This window comes from Rhynchophorus ferrugineus, unplaced genomic scaffold, assembly GCF_030347505.1.
Source record: "Rhynchophorus ferrugineus isolate W39M unplaced genomic scaffold, kcgeb_rfMv2 rfM2, whole genome shotgun sequence".
Lineage (NCBI taxonomy): Eukaryota > Metazoa > Arthropoda > Insecta > Coleoptera > Curculionidae > Rhynchophorus > Rhynchophorus ferrugineus.
This window is the reverse complement of record NW_027472581.1, coordinates 33,908,157-33,930,183: the sequence shown is the minus strand read 5'-3', so window position 1 is coordinate 33,930,183 and position 22,027 is coordinate 33,908,157. Positions and strand designations below refer to the sequence as shown.

The window sequence follows — 22,027 nt, the reverse complement described above, 5'->3', positions numbered from 1 at the left end:
AGCTTGTTTTCAATGTGTTATTTGTTTACTAATTATCCGTCTATCGGTCAGCATCAACGTGAAACTAATGTACGAGGATGGCGAAGGAGTTCTGTAAACATGTTTAGTTAAATGTGTTGGTATTTGATCAATAATTATCTATCAACAGTTAATCTGTTTCGGTAACTTGGTGATAAGTAACAATGAGATTAGAAAAAAGTATTGCGATTACTTACGTCTAGCGTATAGTAGAGATAGTTTTTAATGAATAATACACCTGTAAATATTTGTAAATAATTGCTACTTCATTCATAATTATTATTAGACCGAACAAAAAAATATTTTTGAAATATTTTCTATTTAAAATAATTAACATTTTAAACCGACACTTTAGACGAATTACTATTGTTTGTGTTTCTTTGGTTCACTGTGAATATCAAAATATTAAATTGGTTCCGAAAAAATTAATTATAAAGAACATCATAATCGCTCTGTGTTGATTTATTAACTTTTTACTTGACCGGAAAATCATATACACAAAATACTCCTGCTTTATTTGTCTGTGGGAGAGTAGAGCGAAGCGAGCTCCAAAGGCTTAGAAGTATAGCCCTTGCGAGAATCCTTAATTGTTCGTACAGCTAATGTAAGTAATGATGAGCAATTTTTAGAATAGAGAAAACATTATACCTACAATGCTACGTATCAACTTAGGTATGATAAAACAGTTCGCCAATGTGTTGGACAAGGGAAGAGAATGCTTTAAATAAATTTGCAAGACATTTCCTAAGGTGCGTATTGAAACGTTAAAAGCTGAAAAGCATGGAAGAGTTTCGTTGTTTATGTCGGAAAACATTCTAGATAACTAGGGGCAACACACAACAGGGGGCGCGCTTTCAACAGAATATAAAGTGGTGGAAAAAAGTTTTGGGGTAGATGGTGCATCACATGATGACAGATTACTGATCTTAAAACATATTAAGTCTTAATTATTAATTACAAAAAATATATAAAAGAAAAGTTTGTATTAAAATGTGTTTCTCTGAAGTATAACAGTGCAGTTTTACGAATTTTACTTCGTTATTTAAGGCGACAGGACGGTCCCCCTACTGTTGCAATAATCGCGGAATCAAATTCCGCGGGGGCATGGATGTAATTTATGTTCTGTAATTCTAATTGTAAATTTCTTAGACAATATGTAAAAAATCCTACAAGGAATAACCATCCCAGTCACGTCAGTAACCAGGCCGGGTGAGACCGGATGTCTTCTGGGATAGTCTCTAAGTTGGTTACTGGCCAGTCGGTAGGCTTAATGCCGAGGACCCTGGTTCGAAGCCCACGTTAAACTGTAGGTCCGGTCCCGATAAATCCTCGTTGGTAAATAGGAGACTTTAAAATATCAAACAAAAAATACTATGCAAGTAAAAAATGATTTGCTCATAATTTTTACTCTTTTTAGTAGAATATGAAAAATAAAGATTAAAAAGTCAGACCCATTATGTAAAAACCATTCATATTTGAATTTATAAATTCGATTATTTCCGAAAAACAATTTTAATAAATTGACTGTCGCGTATCATTTCGAGGTAGTTCATTTGCTGAACTCAGTTTTGAGGCATTTTTTCCATTACTTATGACAATCATTCTTTAACTTGATTTCATTAATAAAATGATGGAGATATCATCAAATATATCAGATAGCAGCAATTGTTCCAAGATTTTTGGCATAATAAACGCCCTTAACCCTACAAACATACCCTATTATATATAGATATTATTATTATATTTCTTAGAGCGGATATTTCAAACTATGCTATTTGTAAATCTCAAGCGAGTTAATCCTTTAAAATTAATCAAAAGGCCTAATATTCAACATTTTTTCATTTGAAGTTTTATTAAAAGATTTAATATAAATCACATTTCTAAAAATAAAGGTTATGTTTTAGACTGTGAATGCAATCCAGATAAGAAACTTAACAAATTTAGATTACTCCCGTTGCTAGCTGATTATAGAATATTATCTGGTCTACTATAAGTTGTCTTCATAATATAAATCATTCAATAAAGATAACAAAAGATATCGATGCAAGTGCAAGGAAACTCGCGTAAAATTCTTTCCAATAAATCGCATTACTTTTTCCTACAACACAGCACAATTAAAATTAAATAATAATTAAGTCTCTAAAACCTCCTGTATAAAGATCTACAATAAGATATTCCAGATTTATCCAGATACACGCGACGTAACGGCTATTTTTACAGAAACTCCACTTATTACAATCAACGCGGATAAATCTCACTCAAGTTGATTTCCAGCCTAAAGGTGGCTGGTAAGCACTGATTGGAACTAAATTATCATCACCGAAACGGACTTTGTCAACGATCAACGGGCGACACTATTGCATAAAAGTTGGGTAAAAATTATACATTTATATATACACGTGCGGTTATATAGCGCGGATGACTCCAATACTGAGACTGAAAATTCCCGACGACTTCATTCGATCCAGACTTATGTATTTTGAGTCAGTGCCAAGAACTGAATCAAAAGTCGCTCGATATTGTTTAGGTTCGTCGAGAAATAATGTCGATTATGAATTATGTTCACTGTTTGTACCGTTGTTACCGCTAAATATAGGTACCTGACTGGATTTTTTTATGGAGAACCATATGACTGTACCAAATATCGTTTTATGTAACGGATTTGGCAAAAGTTAATGCAACATCGCTGTTCACTATTTTAAGATAAGTAAATTTCCTTATGTACGAACTGAAATAGTCTACAATCTAAAACAATAGCGTGCGATTAGCGATTTTTCATCACGTGCCAATAAAATGCTTCATGCATTAATAACTAATTATTTGTAGTTGTTCAAGCAGAATAAATATTTCAGTCTATATTTAGAATGTTCCTTAAATAATGTATAAGTAATTATAGTTTCATTTAATCCTTTAATATACACATATTAAAAAATAATTTCAATCAATGTTCTATATTTAGTCTTTACGAGCTTGTTGATTATTAAGAATAGTTTAACATTTATCTGTATATCTAAAAACACAACGTGGTATTTCGTAAAAGGTCATCATCATCGCATAATGGTTGAAAAATGTCCTATATACCATTAAGTCAAATTATTTAAATCTCTACAGGAACCAGATTTTATTAATTCCTAGAATTTTCAGAATTATTTTATATATTTTAGAATTCTATTTTTATTTTAAAAATGTAGTCGCCTCTTAACTTCCTTTCATCACCAGTTCAATATTGAATAAAACTCAAAAATACTAAAATAATATGAAACTTAAATACTTAAGAGTTACTACTTATACGTAACAATGTATTCTAATTACTCAGAAGAATTGTGCATCATTGTTTTTCATTTCCCATAACATAAACTTAAACTGTTACTATCTTTAAAATATTTTAATTACTCGCGTATATTGTTATTAAGAAAACAGTAACAGAAAAGTATCGCATTTTTTATATGAAAAGCGGAACATACCGGCCACAAAAAAGTGCACGTGGAAAATTCCAGGCTATGTTGGATAAAGATCCATGCCAAATACAAAAAAACTGTCAATTTCTTTCATCTTGTTGTTACCTTCATTCTACGTATTCATGAATCTATTAAATTTGGCTTGGCGAATGGAAACGGTATCATTATCAACATTTTTTCGGCATACTACATGTTTGTTGTGAAATTCTAACATGTATTGTCCTTTTCATGTATTTAGTAGAAATGATGTACAAATCGACTTACAACTAAAAAATGTACATGTCCTACGATATTAATCTCATTTGCGAAGATATAATATTCAGTTTTGGTAACTACTTGTATTCACCCAGATAGCATGACCTACATATTATGAAAATGGACATGGACAGACTATACTATTTAAATATGTCTTATACCTTGTTTTGCATGATTTTGCGTAATTGACCTAATTCTAACATGTATTGCCTTTTGCGTGTATTTAGTAGTGGAATAACGGTCTACAAAATACCCAGAAATATAATCCCAGATGTTGAACACGGGCGGGGTGCCGGCAGCGCCAACTAGAACCCGATAACGAATAGCTGGCGGCAGCCCCGAGACGATTATCTAGGATGTTATTGAAGAGTATTTCGATTCATTCAGTGCTCAAGCATCGTTTGGTTTAGACGTGCCACCATCGACTGCCCAAGCCTCGTCTCCAGGTAACACCGCTGCCATCCGTTTTATTTAATTGTATTTTTCACATTTTTTTATATAGTCAATAAATAACGGTCACATAATGTAAATACCACTGTTTCATTTCGTTTTACCTCCATTCACCAAGCCACATCATTTACCCTAAAGTGGTGACCCCGACGTGATCTTTCGCAAAATTGGGTTTGGACTCGTGAATGGAGGGTACGTGGAACATGGTGTATTTTACGTGGCCCTTATATTTTTTGTTTCAAAATTTTCAGTATTTTTAATTCGATTCGTTTTCGATTTTACCTTCAATATTCCTATTCCTTTTCAAATTCCTTCTATATTACATTCATTCAAACATTTGTTCCTCATTTCGTTATTTCCAATTCATTGCCATGACGTGCCACCATCGACTGCCCCAGCCTTGTCTCCAGGTAACACCGCTGCCATCCGTTTTATCTAATTGTATTTTTCACATTTTTTTATATAGCCAATAAATAACGGTCACATAATGTAAACACCACTGTTTCATTTCGTTTTACCTCCATTCACCGAGCCACATCATTTACCCTAAAGTGGTGACCCCGACGTGATCTTTCGCAAAATTGGGTTGGACTCGTGAATTGAGGGTACGTGTAACATGGTGTATTTTACGTGGCCCTTATATTTTTTTTTCAAAATTTTCAATATTTTTAATTAGATTCGTTTTCGATTTTACCTTCAATATTCCTATTCCTTTTCAAATTCCTTCTATATTACATTCATTCAAACATTTGTTCCTCATTAAATTTTGTTTTCATTTCGTTATTTCCAATTCATTGCCATGACGTGCCACCATCGACTGCCCAAGCCTTGTCTCCAGGTAACACCGCTGCCATCCGTTTTATCTAATTGTATTTTTCACATTTTTTATATAGCCAATAAATAACGGTCACATAATGTAAACACCACTATTTCATTTCGTTTTACCTCCATTCACCGAGCCATATCATTTACCCTAACGTAGAAATGATGTACAAATCCAATTGCAACTAAAAAATGTACATGTTCCTAAGATATTGATCTCATTTACGAAGATATAATATTCAGTTCTGGCAACTACTTGTATTCACCCAGATAGCATGATCCACATACTATGAAAATGGGCATGGACATACTATACTATTTAAATATAATTTATACGTTGTTTTGCATGATTTTGCGTAATTGACCTAATTCTAACATGTATTGCCTTTTGCATCTATTTAGTAGAAATGATGTACAAATCGACTTGCAACTAAAAAATGTACATGTTCCTACGATATTGATCTCATTTGCCAAGATCTAACATTCAGTTCTGGCAATTACTTGTATTCACCCAGATAGCATGACCCACATACCATGAAAATGGACATGGACAGATCATACTATTTAAAATAAGACCTTGTTTTGCATGATCTTGCGTAATTAACCTTCGCACTCTTCTTGTGATATTTCTGATTCATTATTGTTGTTATGTTGATTTCTGTTGTTGATTAACTAATGTTAAAACAACTTTAGCTAACAATAGTCACAAGATAAAACGCACTGCATAAATGTTCGTAATACATCAATTCACAGTTTCTCATATAATACCACAGGAAAAACCTACCGAGATTATATTAAGAATGTATGTTACACACAGGGCTATTCACAATAATATTGAATAGTAGAATTTATGAAAATGTTAAAGAATTTAAATAACACAGAAAATATATTTTTACTATAGGGAAAAGAGTGAATTATAAGTAATAATAAGATCTGGCAAAATACATTTTATATGGAGAAGTATATGAAGTTAAAATTTATAAGCAATATGTACTGCAAATAGAACGTACTAAATACCCAACCAGGCGGTGTTGTCAGTTCTACCTTTTATATGGAAGATTCATTCATTATTCCTGTAAACGTTTATAGACCATGCAGGTGTAATTTTTTAAATTTGACACTAACAAAAAATGTAAGGCTTGGGATTTCGAATGAAAAATGATTATTAGATGATTTTATTTAATTTTAAACAATGTACCTGAATAATAATTTTAGACAGATTACCTTCAGATTATCCTAGTACTATTGGAACTATGAAACAATAGAAATAACTTCAAATAAGTATTTCAAATAGTATGCCGATAGACAGTTAAAAAATGTACAACTTTTGTGGTGATAACGAATTAATCTGCTTGCCTAGTCGATAAGTATATTCAAATACATTATCAATATTCGAAAAGAAGTAGAATAATGTGCCTTCTTTGTCCACAATAATTTTTTCAGGATTTTTAGGATAAGAATTTTTGAATTTTGAATTTAAATATTTTAGTGATATATTTGTAATTTAATTGTTTAATGTTAAATTGTGTAAATTTATTTAAAAAAGCTATTAAAAGTATTGAAATTAAAAGTATGTAAAAATCTAATATTATTTCAAGATAAGAACAAGCTTTTAGCAGATATAAGATTTTTTCAATTTGTTTTAAATCTTATAAATAAACTACGGACCAGTCACTATTACTACATAAATTTAATAAATATATACCAGTGTTAATAAAAGCTTAGTGTGAAAAGGTTTCCACTGGCCTCAAAAACAATGTTTTGATTAAAAACAATTAATTTTAATACGAAAAATCCTCACGTAAAATAGTAAAAATATAATTGAGTTTGTATTATTTTGATTACACAAGGCTTTTAAACAAAATCCCCGATAATCAAACGAAACATGCGTTAAACGATTTATAGAGCAGCCAATAAAAATAATCCAATCCTTTCCAGTGCTAGTTTTTCTTTTGTTCTCTCCCACTGTAAATGTTAAATGACCACGGTGAAAATTTCCTATCGAATGGCCGAATAATTTCACAGCCTAAAATTACACCGACGGTAGAAATAACTTTTTACGATTGAGGTTTAATTTTAAATCGTCCATTTTAACAGTTTATAATTCACGATTCTCCGAATTTAAACAATATACTTATCAGCGGTCTCGCGAACGTTCAAATTTAGATAATTGTGTTGCTCAGACAGCGATAACTCAAGCCGTGAATATTTATGAAACATTTGGAACCAGATGTTCAATAAAACTTGCTTAGTAGCATGGGTTTCAAAGAAAAATATTCTTAAGCGATGCGATTCTATTAAGCTTAAGCTGCTACTGTGACCAAAAATTAGATTAGAAGATAGATTTGATAGATTATCAAAGATATTTTTGGAATAAAAGGTATATTTTTTATATGTATAAAAATAATTTGCTGTTCGTTAGTATCGGTAAAACAAGACATCGATTGGACCGATTTGGCTAATTTTTGTTGAAATATTTGTGGTAGTACAGGGAAGGCTCATGTGGTAAGAAAGTACGGAATAATTACGAGGAAATAGCAAAAATAAAATTTTATTTTCCTATATTAAATATCACTATAATTAATAGCTTCACTGTTATAAAGGGTCGTCATTTTGGTTGGTTGTCAGATATTTATGGAAATTTATTTTGTGACATTTGAAACATGTTCAATACTGATTAAAACTACCAGCCACAGCTATCAAACAGCGATAATAATATAATGTATTAAACAGTGAACAATAATTTGTAGGCAATGACTGGTTTAATACTTTACTACTATTTATAATTCATACAAATGTAGGTATTTTTTGATCGGTAGATCCACTCGCTAACGTGAAAATCAACTGAGAAGTAACATATAATACATGGGCTGAAAATTCCCGGGCGCAATAAAGAAACCTCGTTTTTTGTTCAAAATTGGCTTTATTCATCAACGTAATCTCCATAATGAGCCACATAATTATTCCAGTACCGCTCTAACATTTCAATAGGATTTTTGTAGAACGACAGCAATAACCTCTTCATTCGAGCGAAATTTCTTTCAGTTGTTTTTCTTTTGATCTGCGAACAGCCAGTTGTCGCTGGGAGCCAAGTCAGGGGTTGTAGAAACAATTCGAAGTTCAACTTAAGTAGTTTTCAAGTTTAGTTTTGTTTGACTTTTTTCGTTTCTTTGCAATATCGGTCTTAAGCTCTTGAACTATTAAGTAGATGAATATTACACCATGTACATCCCAAAATACCGAGGTCATAACCTTTCCAGCCGATTGCTGTGCTTTCGGACGCATTGGATAAGGTTGATATATCGGAGAAATAAATATCGATAATTTTTTGCAATATAAATTGGCATTTTTAACAAACCCTCACAATCAAACAACATTAAGATTTTATCCCTTTAAAATTAACCAAAATGAATTATTAAAAATAATTAAGTTTTTTATTTGTTTTTTGTAATTTAAAAAAAATATCGAAAAATATCGGCTTACAAAAATATCACTATATCGGTCAAAAAAATATGGGCCATAAACATCGATATTTTATGAAAAAAATATATATTATATTTTCGGTATCGATATTCTTTCGGCACCTCCTTATTATCAGTTGCTGTCCACTCAGATGACGTTTTGATTCCGGAGTGATGTGATAGATCCATGTTGCATCCATAACTTATAGCATTAGTTATAGCATAGTTATAGTTAATAGTTGCAAAACTTATAGCATTCATTGATACTTACTGGTTTATTATCAGCCGATGCCAATAGAGGTGAATGAGCCTGAAACAAATAAATACGTTCATTCATCTTGCTGTTAACATGACGTATCAGTGCTTAATTTAAATTTATTGAAACAACATCGAACATCGAGAACTGAGCATACCCCGAAGGCTATCGAATAGAACATAAACAAAAACTCTGACCGCAGTAATATACATTACAATTACTCTACGAGTTACACACTTCATTAATTCAACAAACTGCCTCAACTTCATTCCAACTCAGTCCTGAAGCCGAGAAGCATGAACATTGTTTTAATTTGATTAATATACGTTATTAATTAATTAATTGTATAGTTTATATCTTATTTAATTACAACGGGCAACTATTTTATTACTTATGTTAACCTTATATTAAACTGTAAATATTGTTTCCTTTTTAAAAATAAGTCAATGAATCATCGAATATGTTAAATATTGGGTTATTAAAATTAATTACATTAAGATGCCATTTTTACATCCAATTATATTGGCGTAGTGGTTATAGAAATTAGTTTGGTGCATTTTGGTGAGCGATTGTTATTTAATTCTGTTACGCTATCAGTCATTACAATGAACATTTGGACATGTTTAACGTTGAGACTAAAAGCATGTAAATTAAAAGCTGTATATTATGAGATTCTACAATCTGGACATTAGATTATGGGTGATCGATATAGGCTATGATTAAATCACTTAAAATGTCTTTTACATATAAAACAACTATGAATGATAATACTTAATACCTTCATTATTTTGGTTCTGAAATAAAATATACAGACAAGACTCGTAATATGAGTAATAAGGAATTAATATATTAGTGAAATATCACAAAAAAAATCTTAATTCTATTGAAGCTTCTGTAGAATGAACGAAGGCAGATATAAGGATATTATCAACGTAGTGAAAATATTTTAAAAAATATCCAAAGTCCAAAGTAATAATAAAAAGAGAAAAGATGTGAATAGTGGATTATGATTAAACGATTTACTATAACAAAATTCCTTGAAAGTATTGTTATAAACGTAGTTCACTCCTGGCCTTCATAGAGTTGAGATATCCCGAACGATGAAATGTAACCTCTAAAAAATAAAACAAGAAGAACAAATTGCTTAAATGCATTTTTCTTCGAAAGAAAATTTAGAATGTCCCATGAAGAGGCATTCTCAATATTCATTCAACATATTTCAGCTGGAGTTACACATGTCTTGGGGTCATTCCTACATCTGCTACACACAGTCGATATCCCAACAATGCAATTATCAATTCCTAGAACATTTGCTTACAACACAATCATCATGGCAAAAGATATATTTCTATTCTGATTACTGTTATTAATAAACTATAAAAATGTAGTTATAGTTATATAGCAGTCAACAAAATCTACACATCCAAGATATATTTCCTAGGGAAATACAGCTTAATAACCCGAAACCAATCTATCCTAATTTTGTATCGTGGCGAAAAGATAGAAAACTAATTATTTTAACCACAAATTCTATGTTTATGGATTCTTCCATGCGAATTGATCCAAGTAGAAATTAAAAATAGTAATAAATGAACTTATAATTAAGAATGTACTAAACGTAATATTGAAATATGTTTTTAAAAGCATGAAATTTTGTTTACAACGAGTTTAAACTTCAAGGTGTTTTATTTAAATAGTATAGTAATAAATGAATTTATAATTAAGAATGTACTAAACGTATCTATTGAAATATGTTTTTAAAAGCATGAAATTTTGGTTACCACGAGTTTAAACTTCAAGGTGTTTTATTTAAATAGTAACACTACATTTAATAGAATGTATATTAAACATTTCCAATTTTCTATCTTGCCGATCTTTTTATTATTTCCACGTTAAATGTTAAATGGCAACGATGAAAATTCCCCACCACATGACTGAACAATTTTACAGACAAAATCAAAACGGCGAGCTTATAAAGAGAGATGGTGGCAATAACTTTTAAGATTGAGGTTTAATTTTAAATCGCCCATTTAACAGTTTATAACGAACGTTCCCCTCAATTTAAACAACGCGATTATCAGCGGCTAAGCGGACGTTTAAATTTTAGATAATGGGATGGCTCAGGCCGTATGAAAAAGTAATGCACGTTTTTAACTTTTAATTATAGAACATCATATGTTTCTTTAAGGTAATTTCCTCTCAACAAAATAATCCCTATTGGAAAAACCACGTATAATTTTACCATCATTCTAGAAGTATAATAACACCATGATAGTCAATACGATGACAAACTTCGACCTCTGATTTGAAATGGTTGGTATAAATATCAGACAAAAATTAAATTAAATGATCATATGGAGAGAATTCTAGACTATATGGTGGATGCGTTAAAACTTCAATACATATTTTTCATTATTTCTAAATCTGAATCGTCTCTAAATAGAGACGTAAGCTTACGCATCATTATAGAGTAACAAAATATATTTGGATTACCATTTTAGTAGATTGTACAAGTTTCAGTACCACATATTTGTGAAATAATTGTTTGACGCTGAATTATTATTAGGTTATGTGTCTGTTAGTCGTCTTTTTTATTTATAATATTTATTTGAATCCATATAGGCTCTATTATTGGTGAGAAAATCAAAATCATTGATCTTAGATTAAGTTGGGAGAATGTATAAGAACAATTGTTTAATATTGAGTATGATCTGCTCGGTTTCTTGTGTAACATGATGTTGCTGTTACTAATGTTAAATAAATTATTGATGAAGTCAGTATATGTATCTAGATTAAACTTATTAATTTGGAGGCCTGGTCAATTTCGCAAAAAAAAACGAGAATAAACAAGTTTTTCATTTCGTAAAATATTTTATTACATAAACAAACTATGAAGATAAAAAAGCATATTCAATAAAGTATTACCGATAAAGTATACCGATATAAATATTACCGAAACAACATACTGAATTATTAAAATCTTACATTACAGCCAGAATGTTTAAAGTCAAATAATAGGAAGCCTGCTCTACAATAAAAGAAGCTAAAACAGGTGGTTCCCCAGGGAAATGCATTAGGGTCAATTCATTACCTACTGTATACATGTATTTGCTGATGAAAATTCGATTCTTGCTGTCGGAGACAATAGCGAAGAAGCTACAAGAAAATTACAACAGGCAACTGACAACATAAATGATTGGATCCAAATCTGGAAAATAAAAATTAAGTAAAGTAAGTCTGTGCATGTGCAGTTCACGTATAATTATATCGACCAAGTACCAACAATAATAAATAATAGTATAATTCCATATAGCAACAACGCTAAGAATCTCTCTAAAGCCTCGCTGCAAGGAAAACGTAAAAAGAAAAAGAGAAAGAACTGCAGTTCAGATATAGGAAAATGTATTAGTTGGGGTTGCCAGCTATTCGTTATCGGGTTCTAGTTGGCGCTGCTGGCACCCCGCCCGTGTTCAACATCTGGGATTATATTTCTGGGTATTTTGTAGACCGTTATTCTACTATGTAAAATTCGACATGGCTCAAGGTCGCTACAATATAAATATTGAAACCTATATGATCATACTAAATTCAAATTTTCTCAATTCAATTTAATTTATTCAACGTTTTTAAGAACAAAGTTCTGAAAAATACTATAGGTGCACACAGACATCGGCTGTCACTCAGGAAATCAAAAGAATCACAAGGAGACATGAGGAGAGACTCCATTTTCATGTTAATATCCAGGTATTACAACTCCTGGATAACATCAGAACAGGACATAAACTCTATCAAAACAATTAAACCATTTGATGTTCTGTAGAGATGTGTAGTGAGGTACATTTAATAGAATACATTAGTGTTAACACATAAACATTATTACATTAGAGACTAAGGAGGACCGATATATCCTCCTAGATATATGTTATACCTAGCCTAGATCTGTAGAGAGAGGTTAAATAAAAAAAAAAGTTGATTTAATTACCAGTCACAACTGACTTTTAATTACCAGTCACAACACAGCACAAAAAAAACACTTCTTTCTTATATCGCAAGCAATGAAACCGCGATGTTGAAACAGTTTAAAATGGCCTTATTACTAAACATTCGAGCAACATACATGCAAGCACTTGTATAATATAGCATGTAACTATAGTAATAAATATGGCAAATCAACAAGTAAAATATTATTAGGACATATTGATGCGATATTACATTAGAAAATAAAAAAAGTAAAACCTATATAATAACAAAAGAAACCCTTTTTCTATACCCTTCTCGTTCACTATTCAGACAACGAGCAACCCACAACGTAACTAAATGGCGAAACTGAAAAACTAAACATCAGAATGTGTTTATTATGAAACGATGCTAATTTTACGGTGTAGCATAACTAGGGACGAACTTAAATAACGCCATACCAGCCGAGGAAAAGGGCTTAGGCCCGTATAAAAATGTAAATTGCAAGTGTAACTGGGGACCTCATACAAATATTCGCGCTGAATGTGAGAAAACGCCGCCATTATATTTGTAGAACGAAATGGGATTCGGCTTTATTCGGCAAAAAAATTAATTAAGAATCCGTGTAGAGAAGAACGTTGCCGCCAAGCTGAACATCCAGGTTTCGGGATTTATTTAAGGAATAAAGTAGTTTCGAGTAAGATTATGTAAATTAAAAACAATATTCATTTGGCGTTATCAATCTGAGAATCCTAATTTAAGAGATTTTTGAAGTTAAATTAATTATTCATTGCTTTATTTTTACAAATGAGGATAAAAAATGTAGTGGTTGCTTGGACGATGATCCGAATTATTAATTCATAACAAATTGTTATTATATAAATAAACGTTTGAAGCTGGTGTAGACCTCTGATGTGCAAATACGAGGTTGATGAAACAAATTTAATATCAATGATATGCAAACATGTCAAAACAAAGTGAGGAACAATCTTGACGCTCCCTGGCGTATTAGGAATCAAGACATCAGTACCGAGCAATAAATTAGATATTTTGTTCGTAATTTAATTTTGTGTGTAAGTCACAAAATTACACTATTTTTTTGTATTGTTAAGGCTCGGCACCGATATCAAACTGATCGGCTGGTAGTGGTTAAAATAATATTATAAATAGATAAATAAATTTAGGTAGGTATTAAGCTAAATTGAATGTTTATAGTAGATAAAGTACGTGTGGTAAATAGGTTAAATAAGTTTTTTATTTACTTTTATTTAATTAATACAACGATTATTATGTACATATTTTATTTTAAAACTTTTTTTGTGTTAAAAAGCTAAGTCTGATTTAGTTAGAGTTAAAAAGCTAAGTTTTAGTGCTACATATTTGCTCAATAAATTACGCAGTTACTTTATTAATACTTAATGGATGGATAGCCCAAGTAAAAGTATAGACCGTATGAGAAAAAATAGGAATAAATAAAAATAATCATTGAAAATAAAGAATGTTTTAGGCCCTGGAGTCCGCTACAGAGTCTAGGTGATTTGACAAATGCTCCCATCAAACTAGAACAAAAAAAGTTGCTGTCCTGTTGAGAAACGAATCCACGACCTCCGGGTGTGACATCAACGTTCTAACCATTACACAATAGAAACAGTTCCCTACAATGTTTTTACAACGTCTCATATGATATGGTTAGTACTTAAAAAGCAAACTGACTGATTTATACACTGAATCAATATTTGATTATTTTAGGTAAAACATATGTGAAAACATTGTACGTGCCTTTAAAATTTGAGGTTTCTCCTCTATTTCCTCCCCTTCCCCCCATCAAATTCTAACTTGGTTTCGATGGGACCACACCGGAAGTGCACTCTTTCGAATAAAAAAAGCATTTTGAAAATCGGTCCATAATTGAATGAGAATTCGGCGAACATTATAATTAATATAACAAATTTAATATTGTAATGTAAAAATATATTTAAAAATATATTATTTTTGTAGGAAATAAAAGTTTTTAGAAAAAAAAACACTTTTTCTATCTCAAGATTTAAATTCGCGCCAAAAGACTCGATGAATTTGGACGTGAAAGCGCCAATATCGTAGTTCTGTAATGCAAGTAAAACGATCAAAAACCAACGATAAAAAAAACAGAAGTTGTCGAAATTCGCTTTCAACAAATTGACGTTTACATCCTAGTATTGTTGAAAATTATGGATATGTCTATAAAATCAATAAAATATATCTAAATTTTTTGCGAACATTGAAAATGTATTGGAAACGTGAAACCAGTATTTTTTCTAAATTTAAGAATTCTTTATATTTTCCAGACCAAGAACTTTACAAATGACGAATAGAACGCCAGGTTACGCTAGATGTTCATGTCCTTCGTATCGTCATTGAATAATGACGTAATTCGTCCTGAATGATGTTCAACTTGGCAGATTACTATATTTTCTATAGATATATTATATGAAAATTAAATGCGACAAAACGTGATTCAAAGTGTGTTTATTGGTATGTTCTTAAAGTGCTATAAGCACGATGAACTTTTACGGCAAAATATCAAAATAAAACAGATAATTTTTTAAGCAATAATTATTTGACATATTTGACAACCAGTTTAATAAAGAAATAAATTTATATTTTAACAGAATTAGCTAATATTTCTCTATACTTCCTTTAACATGTAGATATATTACAATGAACAAGAATGATCTAATATCAAATAGATTTCAATATATTTTCTCTATTTTATATGTAAATTGGATTTAAAGAGATAGAAAAATATACTAGGATTTCTCTGGAATATCATATTGAATACATTTAAGCGTACCAAACAATGAATAAGCAATTAAAAGATAAAAAAATAAAAAAATAAAAAAGAAAATTCACGATGATGATGGTATTGATTTCCTTCCTTATAACTGCACTGATTTATTTTTTTTAAATGACCATTTTAACCCATAAATAAACCCTAGAAATTATTTATCTTATGACAAGTCGGAGAAAAAAGGTACAAGAAAGACAAAAGAAGAAGATTAAAATATACATATTTACAATGAACGGGGGCGAAAATGACCATAAATCTCAGAAGAACATTTCTTTTAGGCTAAGCTTAAAATTATTTATAAAAATTCCCCAGTGTTTTGTTTCGAGAGATCAATATAGTAATTACAAGTACCATAATCATTAAAAAATCTGACAAACCAGCAGAACAACAAACACGTTGGATTTTACAGGCCTATTTCGCTGGTACCTACGATATCAAAATTATTTGAGAAACTGCTGTTAAAACATATTAAAACATTTATAGAAACACCAGATTTCCAGTGCACAGAGTAACAGCGATTGTTGAAAAGGTATTCGAAGAAAAGAAATACTGCCGGGTATGGCATCTGGGATTAATCAACAAAATGAGCAAATTGCTACCGCGGAATTAATGTCGACTGCTTTAAACTAAAAAATTAGTCTCGCATGAAGGGGTATTCTCAGTACTTAAACCTATTTCGGCTGGAGTTCCTCAGGGTAGTGTCTTGAGACCACACCTATATCTGCTCTGCACTGCTGATATTCCAACAATAAAAGAAACAGTTCTTGGAACATTTGTCGACAACACAGTTATCATGGAAAAAGATATATCTCTGGCAAAGGCTATAGAAAAAGTACAAGTAGTGTACAACAAGATCTAGAAATGGACTAGAGACTGGAAATAGGATACAGCGTAATAGCTCCATATCTATTCATGTTAATTTTGCGTTGCGGTGAAATGACAAAAACCTAATTATATCACTTGACGGATGCCCGATTCCTCAAGCAGAATCAGCTAAATACCCTGGAATACATCTCGATAGTCGGACAAATTGGAAACATCATGTTAGACAAAAGGTAGAGCAGATTAGACTGAAAGCCAAGCCACTGTTCTGGCCAGTTGAAAGATACTCTCACCTCGACCTAAAATCAACGAGATTGGTTCATCAGTCAATCATAAACCAATTTGGACCTATGGGAGTATGGAGTATAGGGTTGCACAAAATATCAAACCATCTAGTAATCCAACGCACTCAAACCAAAGTTCCACGATTAATTACCAATGCTTATCGCTACGTAACCAACGAAGAGCTGCACGATGACTTCGAGATCAAATGCATACACGAAGTGATCCAAGATTTCGCCTTCGAACATGAAATAAGATTACTAAATCACACCAACGTGGAAGCAGTACTACTGGACAACGCGCAGGAAATCAGAAGATTGAAGCGAACCAAACCACACGAATTTGTTTAGTGTATAAGTATATTCTTAACTTTACCTGAAGCAGATTAGTTTTAATTTAATTTGGGAAATCCATATTGATGTATTAATGCCGTACTCATCTTTCTTGTGTATTAATATAACAGAACAGTAGTAATAAATTAATTTGTAAATTAAGATTGCACTAAGCATATCTAATGTAATTAATTTAAAAAAAAATGCGATAATGAAATATTAAATGTAGGTCACGTGATAATCATCAGCTTAAATAAGGAATATCGAAAAATAAAGACAAAAGAAATAAAGAACATTAGAAAGTTTAATGAGCAAAATCGAGTAAGTAAAGTTCAGAAACACGCACGAACTCCTACAATTGGAGGCATTTCGTGGAGTTTATTCTTTAATACTTATAAAATAAAAAGGTCAAGCGCTTTGGAAGGTTTTGTTATCGCGTAATGAAGGTCTTTCCTAAAAAAACGAACGAAAAAATCATTCTCGCCGGCCTAATAGACGAGTTTAGTCCCTCGACAAATAGAATGTACGGCCGGTTGAAAATTTCGGAGCGTGGAAAACAAAAACGGCAGGAAATATGCTCCCGATCGTCGCGTGAATATTGCCCGGGGTCCCGGAAAACAACCGCTCAATATTCGATTCGATAAATTGAAAAGAAACGCCAGAACGAAAAAAAAAAAAAAGAAAATAACGCCGAAGGAAGAGGAAGGAAAAAAGGAGCGGGAGAATTCAAATAACCCACACGGTTCCTTCAGTTGCGAATCGCCAATTTTCTCCGATTGCTCATACATACGGAAAACGTGGAGCTTTCTGGCCTTTCACGCCATATTTGCGACTTCCCGGCCCAAACCTCTCTCCTCCTCCCCTACCGCCGCCGCGGAGTCTTGGCAATCCTGCGGCAGGCCTCGGTCCAATCCCCGGTAATTGAATTCCTAATCCGGGCCCGGTCTAGGCCGAAAAGTCTCGCAGGAGACGGATCCGGTAGGGCGTCAGAACGATCCAGTTAGCAGTTGTTGCATCCTCTTTCTTTTTATTGTTACGTCATAAGAGCGAAATTGAGATGTATGACGCCTATGGTGGTGCGGGAGAAAGTGCGCTATCTTAAAGAACCATTTTTTGGCTATTCTGAAAAATTATATTTCGCTCTCGTTTTTATCAACTAGGGTTTATTATCTGGCCTACTATCTATTGTATACAGATGACCTACCGACCTCAAGAAACACTACTGTTGCAACATATGCTGACGATACAGCGGTTTTATCATTACACGAGGATCCAATATCGGCCACAAGAAACCTCCAACATCATTTTAACAAAGTCGAATTGTGATAAACGTGGCGTATCAAAGCAAATGAGACAAAATCTACCCATATGACATTCACCCTTTGTAGAAGAACATGTCCCTCAGTAAAATTGAATAATCATGAACTTTCGCAAGCAGACAACGTTAAATATCTGGGAATGCATTTGGGTTTAAAACAACAGCTTGGGTTTAAACTAAACCAAATGTATTGGTTGATATGGCGTAATTTTAAATTATTATTAGATAACCAGGTTTTGTCAAGGTTAAGTCAATACTTAAGCCCATCTGGACCTATGGTATTGAACTGTGGGGTACTACTAGCAAATCTAACATAGATATCCTCCAAAGATTCCAGAATAAAGTGTTGCGAGTCATCGTCGATGCCCCATATTACGTGTCCAAAAAACTGATTTAACGCGATATCGCCTTAGAACCCATAACGAGTGTGATTCGAAGTGCTAGTGCGAAGTACTCTAAACGACTATTAGTGCATCCCAATGCACTAGCCAAACAGTTAAATGTCCGCAATGACAGTGAAGTGCGTAGGCTCAAACTCAAACTACCATACGAACTGATTAATAGACACATAGAGTGAGATTTAATAATCTCTAAAATATGTTAGAATAGTCTTTAGAATAAGTTAAACTATATTCAATATAATGTGACTGGTTTAGTCATACAAGTGTGTCTGAAGTCACTATATGTTTCAACAAGATTCGAATGGCAACTAAACAGAAGAAAATGGGCTTCTAACTGAACTTACTGAACATTCACTGTTCACTGCTGGCCATATATTCTCAAAATACAGAGAAAAATATTAATTAAATTCAATCCTTCAACAAGTGTGAATCAAATCTGATCATGATTAGATTACGAAAGGCCAATATCAAATATCGGGTTTCTTGTAAATCAAATAGGGTTAAGGGTAAATGACATATATTTGATTGAACAATGTGATTTTATCAAGTTATTACAGCCTGGTATGAATCTTATTGCAAACAGGAATTTCAAACATTTCGAACAATACTTACGTACAGGCAATGTATGAAGCAAATGTTGTCACTGACATCAAGTAAAGTAAAATAAACTAAGAAAATATTTAGTTGAATAATTCATTGGAAAACTTCAAACTGGTTTAAACACAGATTGGTACAGTACCTGATGAAGTATTGCTAGGTTATTATTAAGATGAACCACAAAATTACAATTTGTGCATTCTATTTATCCAAATATTACAAAGTAATTTGATACAACAGAAATGCAACATCGAATATGTGTAACGTAAACCTTTTTTGTGTTGAAGTGAATAACACTGTTGATAACATTTGAGGTTGGGCCTCATTTGTTTTGTTTATTGTGTATATGAGTCCCTAATAATTTTGTTCAACTATGTAAACTAAACATTTTGGTAGCCCTGTCAAATACATTTGTATCTATATCTTCAAATTATCATCATGAAATGTTTCAGTAAGTTTGCCATCGAAACAATTTTTATAAGTCTTAGCAAATATAACAGCACTTGATTTTAAAAATACTATTCCCCCAGTTCCCAACTGGTGATTACTTAATTAATCTTCGTATTATTACTTAATCTTCTTCAATATTCTACCACATTTCACGGTTAGTATGTTTGAAAGACTAACTCACTTCAATTCTATAAAAGTTCAAATATTCTCTTTAAAATTATTATTTCAAATCGATTTTTGGCAAATTCAGGTTACTAGTCTTGACAAATCTTATCTTTTCCTTCCATCGGTTGCACACATTTTTTTAACTGTGAAATATAAGATAAATAATCGCAGAAGCGCACTAAAAAGTTCAAATGTTGGATTACGGAAATGATGGTTAGGGGGGAACCGTAAGTGACATCAATGAGACTTGTAGCCTTCTTGATGATATACTTCACAGAGTAGAGCGTTATGGATTGAAAATTTAAAAAATTCGGAAACTCAATGGGATCCAGTGAGATTAGTGGAATCTACCGCTAAATAACCAAAGTCGGCCAAGCTGCAGGAGCTTTAGAGAGCTCTAAGATGGTGCGCGAAAAATTATAATCAAGTCTAAAATCCGCCTCTTTCGAACGTTTAATTTACCAATCTTGTATGACTCTAAGACATGGACAATCATACAGTTTGACATCTGCGAGTTTGAGGTCTTTCAATGCAATGCTTAAGTTACATTCTACCCGTTTTCCCCTTGCATTCCTCAAGATCGCATTAGTTATTTCGTGTCGTCTAAAATACGGCAACCAGTGCAAAGTTAAAGAACAAATTAGGAACCCTGTCCAATGAAATATTTTGAGTGAAAGACGCAGCGAATAGCTCTGAAAAAGATCGGGATCGAAAAAGTATAAAGTTCGTAGAAAGTGATTTGAAAATACGAGACTAACATTTGCCGAGGCTAGAAAATCTGCGGTCGATAGGCAGCCGTGGCGAGATTTATTGAAAAATGTTCGAAGTCCTGCGGCACAACAATCAGCGTATTGTATTGTTTGAAATGTTTTGTTGAATACTTTTTATACAAAGAAGATGTCTGTTATATCATGGGTGTATTAAATCATAAGAGTTATAAGTAGTAACTTCAATTTAGATAAGATCGAAACCAAATAAGAAATAACTTGTAATAGTAGAAACTAATCAAGTGTTAAATTAAATGTTATCACAATTTAACAAAAAATGGCATCGAAAGATGTTTAATGGTTTATGATTTCTCATTTTATGTTATATAAAAAATTAGAGAAGATTACCAAACGAAACGATATAATTAAATTCGAAAACAAAAACACAGTAAAGTACAAAAGTCTTACTAAACTAGACGTAACAGGTCAATTGAAAAGTCCCCGGCATGACACATAGATGGCGCTACTAGAATTAAATCCATATGTTTTATAGTTAGCCCTAACGCTAAAAACATGCGTGTATAAATTTGACAGCTGTCAGAATGAAGCAACTTTTGTTATTTTGAATGGAAAAAATACAGTTGAAGCAAAAACTTGGCTTGAAGAGCACCGAAGACGGTGAATGCAGTGGACGCCCAAAAGAGGTTGTTGCCGACGAAATAGCAGACACTCTAAAGATATCAACTGAACGTGTACATCATATCATTCACGAATATTTGGCTGTGAGCAAGCTCTGTGCAAAGTGGGTGCCACGCGAACTCACTTCTGACTAAAAACAACGATGAGTTGATGATTCGGAGCAGTGTTTGAAGATGATCAAGCGTAATAAACCTGAGTTTTTGCGTCGATATATGACAATGGATGAGACATGGCTCCATCATTTCACTCCGAAGTCCAATCGACAGTCATCTGAGTGGACTGCATACGATGAACCCGTTCCAAAGCTCCAAAGGTTATGGCGTGTGTATTTTGAGATGCGCATGGAATTGACTATCTTGAAAAAGGAAGGAACAGCGATTATTACATAGCATTATTGGACCGTTTGAAGGACGAAATTGCCGAAAAACGTCCGTATTTGAAGAAAAAGAAAGTGCTGCTTCATCAAGACAATGCACCGTATCACAACTCAGTGGAAACGATGGCAAAAATTCATGAATTGGGTTTCGAATTACTTCCTTATCCATCGTATTCTCCAGATCTGGTTTCCAGCGACTATTTCCTGTTCTCAGATCTCAAAAGAATGCTCCATTGTAAGAAATGTTCGTAGAATGAAGAGGTGATCACCGAAACTGAGGCTTATTTTGAAGCAAAGGAGAAGTCGTACTACAAAAATGTTATCGAAAAGTTGGAGGGTCGCTATAATCAATGTATCACCCTTGAAGGAAATCA

At 32.4% G+C, this 22,027-nt stretch overlaps 1 protein-coding gene across 15 annotated transcripts in view; it reads right to left on the bottom strand.

The window, feature by feature from the left end:
• The window catches only part of LOC143190643 (disks large 1 tumor suppressor protein), a 676,624-nt gene that overhangs the window by 115,232 nt on the left and 539,365 nt on the right, over positions 1-22,027 (bottom strand). For all 15 annotated transcript variants that reach the window (XM_076395120.1, XM_076395122.1, XM_076395121.1 and 12 more), the window contains one exon: positions 8,736-8,774. In XM_076395120.1, coding sequence (XP_076251235.1) covers positions 8,736-8,774 — 39 coding nt within the window. The remainder of the gene's footprint in view (positions 1-8,735; positions 8,775-22,027) is intronic.